The sequence below is a fragment of the Lycorma delicatula genome, chromosome 2 (genome assembly GCF_047948215.1).
Source record: "Lycorma delicatula isolate Av1 chromosome 2, ASM4794821v1, whole genome shotgun sequence".
NCBI lineage: Eukaryota > Metazoa > Arthropoda > Insecta > Hemiptera > Fulgoridae > Lycorma > Lycorma delicatula.
In genome coordinates, this window is record NC_134456.1 from 226,079,118 (window position 1) to 226,091,293 (window position 12,176).

Sequence of the window (12,176 nt, forward strand, 5' to 3'; positions counted from 1 at the left end):
GATAGAAAAGTACACAGATTTACAGTTTTATCAAACAGATATTTTCTTAAACTGTTAATATTTTGAATGTATACTAACAAAATTTCTTGTCTGGTAGCTGAATGTGAAGACTTGTAGGAAATATGTAACAATTCTTATAAATATACAGTGCAATCATAAAATATAAATGCAAGGAAGCATAAGAATTTCAAGCTCTATGAATTTATTTCTACAGTCTCTTCATACTTGAAGGATGATAATCTGGTTGCTGTTCTCTAGATTTAGGACATTTTTGGCACTGCAAACCCAAGATAAATTAGCAAACAATGAATGTTTCAGAATGCTAGCAAAGTATGCATTTTTTGGAATATATAAGCTTACTATACCATATTAGCTCCAAAAATAAATTTTTTATTGATCCTACGAATTACATAATTTGTAAGGGATATCCAATTCAATGAAGGATCAATCATTACTACAAATAAACATTTAATTTCTAAATGGTTTTTATAAATTTATTTTAATTTCATCAGTTATTAAAAAATATTGTTTATTTTAATGTTATTTATCTTAACAACTATTATATGTAAACTGGTTATAAATTTTATTTGTTGAACATTAACTGTAATTTTTCAAATAATCAGAATGCTCTGCAATGATTGCTGTTAAATCACAACTGAAAGTTACTTTTGTCTTTATCTACTTTGTCAGTATGTTTAGTTACATAAACTTATTATAAAAATAATATACAATAGTCACCCCCAAGTACAAACCCTTGCTTTTTATCAATTTACAAAAATCTCAGATATTGTGTGAAATTTATAATCATATATCACAGATTGAAATCTGTTTTCAAAGTACAACCATATAAGATTAATAATAACACTATATTCCAAATCACAACATAATAGTTTTTTACACAATAAATCATGAGCTACACTACTGAAAATTTTGTTGAAATAAAAAATAGAGAAATAATTATTTTTAAAACTTTACAATTCAAAAATCAGTAAACTAAAGGTATTTCTAATCCATTTATTACACCTAAATCACACTGTGACTTAGAAATAATTTTGTATGTTCACAAAAAAACCATACTAACCTGAGAGACACGAGGAGATTGTTGGAAGGCTGGCAGTCCACTAGGAGACAATCTAGCTTGTCCTTGTTGTTGCTGTTGTGATTGTTGTTGAAACCCACTCATTCCTCCGCTATAACAAAATATCAACAACAAAAATAAAACATGCACCTATCTTAATTTAAGGCTGCATATTGTTTTTTAAAATCTTTCATGAATCTTTATTTAAATTTTATAGAACCGTAACGAAAAAAAAAAAATCTTATCCACGATACTAAGAGATAGTCAGGTTACAATTCTTATCTCTTAGTAATTTATAAATTTTAATTTCTTAACAGCTCCTATATAATACTTAAAAAATATAAAAATTAAAATATAATTTAAAACAACAGGTAAATAATAACTCCTCCAACATAAATAAAGCCAGTAAAAAAGTACGATGTTATTACTTCTGGAATCTGAATTAAAACTACTTAATAAATCATTTCAGTCAAAAAAACCTTTTTGAAAAGAAATAAATAATGAAACCTCAAAAACCTTTCTTTATTTATATAGTTAAAATTCAGTATGCATGTTGAGTACCACTAGCAAACAGCTGTAGGTGACCTAACATACAGGTGACCAACAAAGTGGCAATGCCATAACTAATAGTAACAAATGTCCTTTTCCAGACTTATGAGGAAAAGTACGAAGTGAGCCAGGTTCATTGAACTGAATTTACTGTTGCATATCAGTATGCCAACATTTGCAAAATAAAGTTGATTATTCACTCCTTCTGACCCTTTCATCTATTAACACAGAGACTAGCTGTAGAGAAAATCAACATTGTCAGAGAAATAAGTATGACTAGCAATAAATTTACTCCTAGCTAGTTTATATACATCACAGCCATAAGAAAGACTGGAAAAACTCATGTAAACCAATAACTTAATGCATCCTTCCTGTGGAAAAAAGCATCTCTCATTATTTCAACTCCCATGAAATTTGTAAAAATAAATTAATGGTACAATATAAAAAATTAATAACATTATAAATATTTATCATATTTTCTACACTATCAAGATAGTTTTGTAGTAATAAAAGAAAAACTTATTATTTCAGGGAATAAAAATTTAACAATAATCATCAACCCAGATTATTCTCATTATTCACACCATATAAAAATGAAAATGAGTGGAAATAAATGTAATATGGAACATAAATAATAATTAAGCAGAAACTGAATTCAGGTCACAATTAGAGTGCCATAACAAGAGTGTTAACCTATACAACAGTCAAGGTAACTATGGGTTTGGAACGCATAACCACATATAAACCTTTTAAACATAAATATATTTAAATTCAGGGCAAATCTGAATTCAAATAATATACTGATGAGATAATGGTACATAATTAAGAACTACTATATAAACAATCTTACTCATAGATACTCAAGTAGTTTCTGAAATGTTTTCACTTTTTTGAGTTATGGAAAAGTTACATAGCCGGTAGGAATTAAAGATTGTACAACCAACAAATCAGCAAATGATGAATTTCAGTAGAACAACAAACATAAATTTAGTTATAGTTAAGTCAAAAATTAAAGAGAAAGGTTTTAATAAAAATTAACAACAGCTGTAAATTTTGCCAAGGTACCATCAAATTAATATCAAAAAACACCAAACAAATATAATAAGATTTTTTCTAGATAAAAGTTCATCAAGATAAGCATGTGATAAGATAAAATCAATAAATACTACAGTAAAAATAACTTGCATATACAGTAAATAATTTTTGACTTACTTAACAGGAGAAAATGGAGCAGGTGACTGGTGGGATAGAGGGGAATATGGCTGGCGTTGGCCAGGTGAGATCTGGGAGCCTCCACTATTTAAAAGAGATCCCCCTCCTCCACCTCCGTATCCACTAGGCGATAGCTGGGAGTCAGGTACACTGGATGATCGCTATAATATAAAAAAGAAACAATAAATACTTAATAAATTGAAATAAAACTAACAACTACAATAATTTTTTTCATAATTCAAAATTAAACTATTTATACACAGCTGTTTATAAGCTAAATTACAGTGTGGTAATTTCTGTAAGCATTCAGGTGCCATTAAAATTAACAAGAAAAAATACATTAAACACAAAAACAAACAACTTTCTTTTTTTAAGAAATGCTTAAATAATCAAGCAGCTACTGTAACTGCGTAATTTTTATCTCATGAAAAGTAACGATAATGCAATTTATAATGGTAACTGATACTATAGCTAATATTATATTGTAAACTAAATTATTTAAAAATAACTTAATAATTCAGAAGATTATTCTGACTTAGGAGAATTTTTCAAATTTAGGTGAGATTAGAAGGATTAAAACAAGTTGAAACTTTCCACTTAGACTGTGATCTAAGTGCATCCCGTATAAAAAAGGCATGTTAAAAGTTATCCAGGTTTTTTTTTATTTGGTATTATAAAAATGGAAAATAATTCCCCTATTAAAAATACTCTTGTTTACTTTTCATTATCGTACAATTATTACATACACAGGTTTTTTTGGTTTTTTTTATTCCAACATATTCAATACAATTCAATACGACTTTAGACAGAACTATGTTTATTTATATTAACAAGTAAAATAATTTTATCACTTCAAATTAGCCATTGACTGTAATGATTTCTATGCATCATAAGACTATATAACGCTATAATGAGCATTATAAGAATGGTTGTCAACTTTGGAGCATTATTATTTCTATAACAAATATAGAAATAATAAAATCTTTTGATAAATTCAAGAATCTCAATTAAAAAAAAAAAAAACATTTAAGTAGCTTCAATGTAAAAATTGAACTCTACATCATAAAATCTTTTTCTTATTAACTTAAAACATATTTGGAAAGAGTATTCAATTCTAGAAAAGTACATTCTGTGATATAAAGAGCTGAAAGATAAAAGAGTAAACAAGGAGTAGCTGCTTTACAAGCAGAGATATTATGCCACCAACAAAGCAAACTATAGTAAGGGAAAAGCTCTTATCCATGGAGAGGGTCATCATTTAAAAATACTTGTTCTTAATTTTTATTAAAACAAAATATTCAAGGAATTAATATTCTGACAACAGCAAAATTGTTTAAAGAATACACATAAGTTATTTATTTCATAATAGATAAAGATTTTCTCTACTACAATTTTCTTGCAACCAGTTCATTCCCAACTATAAGACTACTTTATTATGACAGGTTTATTTTTAAAATAATATTATTTCCACTATAACTAACCGAGGATACATTTAAGTAACTGAAATGTTACAAATGACATCCTGATACAATGCAACCACTACAATGCAATATAGACAGAGACATGAATAAGGCAAGTGAGGATTACAGAAATAGATCAAAATGTAAAGTATTCCAATGAGATAAAGGAAATGAAGGTAATTGAACTTCATGGAGAAAAGCATAAAACAAGCCAATGACAAAATATAAGAATTCATTTTATTTATTTTCTAAAGCAGGAATCTCAAAAATTTCAAAACATGTGGGATAGGGAAATATGAGAGTACTAATTGATATGATTTTTGTACTTTTATATAAAGCTTGGCAAATTTTCTATCATTTATTCCAATGTTTGTAAGTTACAAGATTAGATAGTACAAACTACAAAGTGAAATTTTCCTGAACATTAGTCACACAAAGCTAACCACATCACTGAATTAAACTCAACAAAACCATGATTTATTAATAACACCAGCACTATTCATTAAGTTTAATTAATTAAAATTACCTGGAGGGAGACGTTAGGTGCGACGGTATTAATAAGGCTGTCTATATTATGTAAACCAGCATCAGAAACTGTAGCATTGTTAGGTATCAACAGTGACTGCTGCTGTTGCTGCTGCAGCAACCTCTGTTTCTGATGCTGCTGCTGTTGCTGAAGCAATTTTGAACGCTGCAACAATATTTGCTGTTGCTGTGAAAAAAATACAAACAATAATTATTTGTAACAGTGCACACAAATGAGTATTATACAGCTACATTTTTTATTTCTCATATGAAACAGCATTAATAAAACAAATAAGATTGTAAACAAAAATTCTATAATTTTCAGTGGACAATCGATGCTTAATAAAATCATAAATAAGTTAATGCTGGGCGCTGGAGAAGATTTGTGGATGACTGATGCAACCTTTTAAATATATTTTTGTGCAATGAAAATAAATTAAACTTTTTTCAATAATGTTAAACATGTGTCCCTTATTTTAAATAAAATTGCCAAGCAAAGAAGCAAACAGTCCATAAATCTGATAACTAGTAATACTTATGACACAGATACAGTGTCACCAGACAGATTCAGTGAAGTTTTATAAATAGTGGCAACACTAAAGGTATTTTTTTGTCATAATTGAAACCAACCATGAATTTTTATTTTCAAACATTGTATAATTAATCATTTTATTTTTATTTTTTTTATCATATGAAACACTATAGGTTCCTTTTTATTCTATACAGCCTTCAAAAATAATTATCTTATTTTTCTAAAAGCAATTATTTCTATATTAAAAAAAAATTACTTTTTTAATCTAATAACCCATCTAACCAATTTCATCTGATACTCTAGAGAGAAGGTAAATGTTTAGGAAGTATATTTTTTTATGCAGCTCTAATGCCTGAATGACTGCATGAAGTTAAGGCGACTAAGAAACTAAAATTTATTAATGATAGTGTAGTCATTTCACTTTCCCCGAAACACCAACAATTTTAAAACAAAACTTTTTTGAAAATTTAAATAAATTATAGATCATTTTGACAAATAATTTTATCTAAAAATTAATAAATTTATATAATCTAATAAATTATCAGTAATCTAGATTGTTTCATTAATATTCTTCAAAGAAACGGCTGAGAATCAGAACTGAAAAATATGACATTAGTAATGAAATTACCATGATACTAGAATCAAAAATATTACAGAACTTTTATAAAAAGGCTAAAACAATTTTTAACTGAAAAGTAGTTTTACTACCTTGATAAATTCCTTTCCCTCCCTAGTACAGAAAATAATTAAGAGTAGTTATAGGCTAAGATTAGTTTTAAATTAAACTTTAACTCTACATGCAGCTCTGATCACTGGGTGATAGAATTTTTTTACCTTTTTTCTACTCTCATACCAAGAACATTCATTTACTCTTTCAGTACATGTGTTATTAATCTAATTAACACTCCTAACATGGATTTTTCATTGACAAGTTTTATGTTAATTTTTTATCAACTTACTACTTCTTAGGTAAAAACTAATTTGTTTGGGCCTTATTGTATTGAATAAACCTGCATGCAATATTTGCTTTATTTTTAAACTTATTTATTTAAAAATACAATTTTTATAAAAATTTAACTGCCTTCCACAAGAGTAATGAGCTTTACTATACAGGCAGTCCCTTGCAGCGAAGAGAATGAAGATGACAACTGCAGGACTGAGTATCTCCTTCAATTCAATGGACTCTGTTTTTCTTGGAAAACTTTTAAGAGTAATTTAAAATCTTGAGCTATTTTTTAAGAGTAATATGGCCATTAGCAGCATGATGGATCTTAGAGCCGGTAACTAACTGCTGATAACCTGTAATTATTTGATGTAAATTTTATTTTACAAAACTTTACAACTGATGATGTAAGAAGTGTGTTTTAAAGCAAGTCAGTTTTGAAATAAAAACAAAATTGAAATATGAGCAAATTGTAATACATACAAATTACATTTATTTACTACTTTTCTACATAGCTACCTTCAACTTCAACGCATTTTTCATGGCTTTACACTAGCTTCTTCATTAAGTCTTCAAAATATTCTACCACCAGTAACATAAACCACACAATAATGTCACTTATTGTAGCATTATTGCCACCCTTGATGATAAAAGCTGCCATCACATCGACTGCTGTTTTGTCTTGACATTTAATCAAGAAATTCAGGTTTCATCTCTAGTAACAATGTTATCAAAAAATTCATTACCTTCATTTTCAAAATGTTACAAAAATTAATCAGCTGCAGCAAGTCCTTTTTCTTATATGTAGTAGTTAACGTTTTTGGTACCCATCTAGCATACAATTTTTAATAGCCCAATTTTTCTGTCAAAACTTCACAAATCAAAGATCATAAAACATCAATGACAATATTGATACGGTAACGCAACGGTTTTCTTGAATCTTTTCATTAACATTTTCAATCAAATCATTTATCACAGACAGCTGGCAGCTACATTCTTCATCAAGAATGTTCATTCGACCTCCCCAAAATGAGCAGCACCACTATCTTACTTTAACATTACTCATAATATTTAGCCTCTAAATGTCATAATTTGCCTGTGAATTTCAGCTGCAAAACTGTTTTTTCAATCATAGATCGGATTACTCCTTGTACCTCATACTTGTCGGGATCATGAATCGTAGTATTCATTATAAATGAATAAATATAAACTAAAAACAAAATGACTAAACTATTGCTGTTAAAGCTGAAGTATGTAGTTGTGCATTTTCATTGAAAAAGTTTCCTAGAGAAATATTAAATATTACAAGACTATAATAATTTAATCAACACATTAGAAAAGACAATAAGTGAATAAAAACACACAAAGAGTTTTTTAAATTGATAATAGAAATGTTTTTTATTATAATTGTTTTTTTACATAAAAGAATGCCATCGTGTAATTAAATTATATGAAATTAAAATAATTAAAGAATAAGAGACTTTTAAAAGTAAGAAAAAATTGTAAACATACCTGGTTGGTAATATTATACTGAGGTGTTCCTTGTCTTGCAACAAGTTGGGCTTGAGTACTAAACCGTGGTTTCTGTTGGTACATTGGAGGAGGTGGGAACTGCTGTTGATTAGAGGTTATCTAAGAAATAAAATGCATTACATTAATGGCTTCTAAAGAAACAACACTTTTTACTTTACATTATTATTTTAAGCAACACATGTGTTAATTTAACTATGAGATTACATACAAAATAAAAAAAACTTAATTTTTAATCATTTATCATTATTTTAGTTCTATAGCAAAAAAAAAGGATCCACACAATATAAAAACTTTGAAATTAGCTGTCATATTGTAATTAAACTACAAACTACTCAAGGATATCAGACAACTTGATATTTTATACACTTCATTAATCAACAAATTGATAATAAACAACTGCTTCCTTTTAGTTTTAAAAACAAATTATTACCAAAATTTAGTTGAGAACTAAACTTTCTATTTAAAACAACAAAATCAAAAACTGAAATATGATCTTTTTGAAGAAGTACCATTTTATTGTTTATGTGTAAAATTTTCATATTTTAAGACTGATAAGATTTCTCCAACCCACATCTTTTAACTAATCAATATTATTTCTTCTATTTTTAGAAAAAAATAATAACCACTCACATGCCTAACAATGTGTATAACTGAATATAATTTTTTTATTTGTTAGTAAGACAAAACTAAGAAACGAAAATAAATTTCTCATTAGAAGCCTTATTACTACCAATCGCATTTTTAATCAATAAAATAGATCACCTCAACAACCTAAAAAAAGGGGAAAAATAAAAAGTTTTATAACGCATATAGTAACCCAACTCAAAAATATGTATTGAACCACCGAGGATTGATGGTTTCTTTAAAGAACGTACATATTGTAAACATTGTAGAATGACTGACTAATCATGTGCAGAAAAGTTTAGATTTCGGTATGACAAAATCTACTATTTAACAGTCAATCCTTCATAACAGTGTGTAAAATAATTTTCAATATACTGTATATGATAGAATAAACTTTGTAATTATTGATTGAATAATCATCTAACTTAATTTTATACAAGAATAAAAATAATGTCTTCTTGAAAATTCAGTTAATTAACTATAAAACTTACGGGATTGGTAGCATAAGGTGGAGCCTTAACAGCAGTCTCACACTGCATTAAAGATTTCTGGATAGCACTAATGGCCATTTTTTCATAATTTGGTTGAAAACTGGCTGCTGTTCCAGCTGGCCCACCATTTCCGCACACTATAACATCTCCCATTTGATCCAATACATTGATTAGAGCTGATGCATCTGTGAAAAAAAATATGACAATCAAGTTAAAGTATCACTCTGTAAGCCATTTTTTTCAATTTGATTCCCAAACTGCATATTCACAAAACAAATTGAGATAAATCGCAGACTCTACAAGTTCACCAACACCATGTATTTTTATAAATTGATACCGAACAAACTCGCATGTGAATTCAGTCGAGCAATACTTAAAAACTTTGCCTACTAATAGTACAATTACTAAGAAGTAATTAATAGCATGAACATAGTCTACAATCCACCACGATAACTGGTGTTGCAATCCCTAGTCTTCCCATTACAGGAAGATATGTTTCCATACTCAATGGTAGGCAATTGTGGTGTGGTGACTAAGCCTCAGCAGGTAATGCACGATCTAGACAGCCAAAGTCTAAGTATGACTTGTAAGCCACACTGTCGCTGGATATGAATAGCCTGTAATGGTGTGTCAGCAACATGGATTGACATGATTCATATCAATCAATTGGATGAACAGGTCCATCAACATGGATTGTGTATCAACATGTACTGCCTCCAAATAGATCCTGTGCCTTTATTCAGTGTAGGACCGCACTGAGTACATAAACATACACTAAGTTACTTACTGCTGCTCTCAATTAACTCATGCCCACGAAGAAACAAAATGCATTATTTGATGACTGCACAGCACCTACTTTTTTCATAGAAACAGTTATTAAACATATTATGTATTGTTACTACTTCTTAAAAATACACACCTGCATCAGGTACAATATCAATAACTTGATCCAATATTTCAGACAACATATGATCAGAAGAAGCTGAATCAGATCCCCAGACTTCTGCACCAGATGTTTGAAAGTCAAACCTCTGATGTGGTTGTTGCTGCTGCTGCTGCTGTTGTTGTTGTTGTTGCTGCTGCTGTTGTTGTTGTTGCTGTTGCTGTTGCTGCTGCTGTTGCTGTTGTTGTTGCTGCTGCTGCTGCTGCTGCTGTTGTTGCTGCTGCTGCTGCTGCTGTTGTTCTAATAAATGGCCAACATAAGGAGGGCGCTGCTGAGTGGGTGGTTGTGGTTGTGGCCTGCCTCTTGTTATTGTATCTGCAAGATGTTGTTGAGTCGGTCTGAGCACTGACCCTGCACCAGTCTGATTCTGCTGGAGACTACCTCCTGACCAACCTACAGAAAAAGTAAAAAGAATTAAGAAACTCTACAAAACTATCACACCAAAAGTAAGTTACCTCACAAACAACCAAAATCATAAAAGTAAAAGGAAAAAATCTGACCTCTAAATATAACTGCTCCTAAAGCAGACAAATATTTTTGGAAAACTATCGGAATCTGAAAAACCCAATCCATAAAAACTTATTGCTACGGTATAATATATGGTATATTTCATGCAATACAAAATTTTCAAATTATATTCCAACACACAAGCTTTGGGGGCTTTATGCGATAAATTTAAAAAAATTGAAATCCTTTGTTACATTAAATGCACATGTTGAAACACATCTATTCAATTTACATGTTAATTTTTTTTTAAATAAATAATTTATTTTTCTATATATCCAAATTTCTTTTAAACACAGCAATATCAGAAAAGTATCAGAAAGTACATCAGTAAATATAACTCTGTGATATAATGTTAATTAATATTATTATTATGTGTCAAGATATTTAACTTAATCTTTTGGAAAATATAATGTGATAGCCTGTACTCAGATGATACAAAAGTCATTCCTGAATATATAAATCCTTCTGTAATCTGCATTCTGGTGGGGAGGAGATAAATAGTACAAAATGGGCAGAGAATAACAATAATGAATTTCTTTTCAATATTGTCACTACATTATTGAAAGACACATTTTTATTTAACTATTTCATCAATTCTTATCCTGCAAACTTCATAATATGACACAATGAAATTACAATATATCTTAACAAAAAGGGGAAAAAATGAATGCAAATCAGTATATACTCGTAATAAAAAATAATAACTTTTATAATGATAAACTAAAAGACATCTCTGCTCCACTCTACAACAAAAATTCTGTATGGGAAATGATAGTGCATGTAGAAAATGTTAAGGTTTTATATAAAGCAAAATTATTATAGCAGCATTAAACTAATAATTACATAATACTGCATGAAAACTGTCATAACACTATGTATGTAGATATCCTGAAAAAAAAAATATTTTTATAAAAATAACATATCATTACAGAATAGTCAATAAAACGTTTTTAAAACTAACATAATTGCATTACAAGATGCCTGTTATTATATGTTTAATAGACTTATTCTATTTTTAAATAAAAATAAATTAATTATGAGAAACCTAATTAAAAAGTTTTACTTTAAAGAAACATTAGTCATTTTTCTTATTTGATATTCTTTTTAAATCTCTAAAGAAGTTCAACATTCATACTGTACTGTACAGTGCAATAGAAAGTAAAGAAAATGTTCCTTTAATGATAACTTCTAAAAAATACTTTTATACTATATATCTGACAATTTTTATATTTGCAATACATCAAGAAATAGCACAATAATAATAATAATAATAATATTTACAATATTAACTGCATTTTTAATTAGGAAAGTATTTCAATTTTCATGGCCAAAGTAAGTTTTTGGACATTGAATACAGTTAGATTACATGACTGTTCAGGACTTTGTAGGTATCCTATCTGTTCAATACTTATATTAAATTATGTATACCACAATACCTTATTTTTCTTTTCTTTATTCATACATTCTAATTAACATTTTACACAATATTTTCCTTTATATAATAATTATGTTTCTGCTTTGAAGGATTTTAAGGCGGTTTTCTTTTAAACAAAGATGAAGTAATAATGTAAATTTTTTAACGTTTTGATATTAAATTATTCATTAATTGAAACCAAATTCTTGTAATTTAATACTCAGTTTGATTTTTCAGCAATTTCTTGTCTAACTCAAAGTATTAAATACAATAAATTAAAATGAAAAGAGTTTTAAAGCGATTATGAAAACTGCAGTAGAAAAAAAAAGATAAGAGTATTCTTACATCAATTCACTTCACTAAAC

General features: G+C 28.4%; 1 protein-coding gene across 6 annotated transcripts in view; it reads right to left on the reverse strand.

The window, feature by feature from the left end:
* The window catches only part of tai (basic helix-loop-helix family member taiman), a 735,005-nt gene that overhangs the window by 38,293 nt on the left and 684,536 nt on the right, over positions 1–12,176 (reverse strand). For all 6 annotated transcript variants that reach the window (XM_075357299.1, XM_075357297.1, XM_075357298.1 and 3 more), the window contains 6 exons: positions 9,867–10,283; positions 8,948–9,132; positions 7,812–7,931; positions 4,826–5,011; positions 2,840–3,000; positions 1,082–1,190 (listed from right to left, as the gene is read on the reverse strand). In XM_075357299.1, the coding sequence (XP_075213414.1) occupies positions 1,082–1,190; positions 2,840–3,000; positions 4,826–5,011; positions 7,812–7,931; positions 8,948–9,132; positions 9,867–10,283 (1,178 nt within the window). The remainder of the gene's footprint in view (positions 1–1,081; positions 1,191–2,839; positions 3,001–4,825; positions 5,012–7,811; positions 7,932–8,947; positions 9,133–9,866; positions 10,284–12,176) is intronic.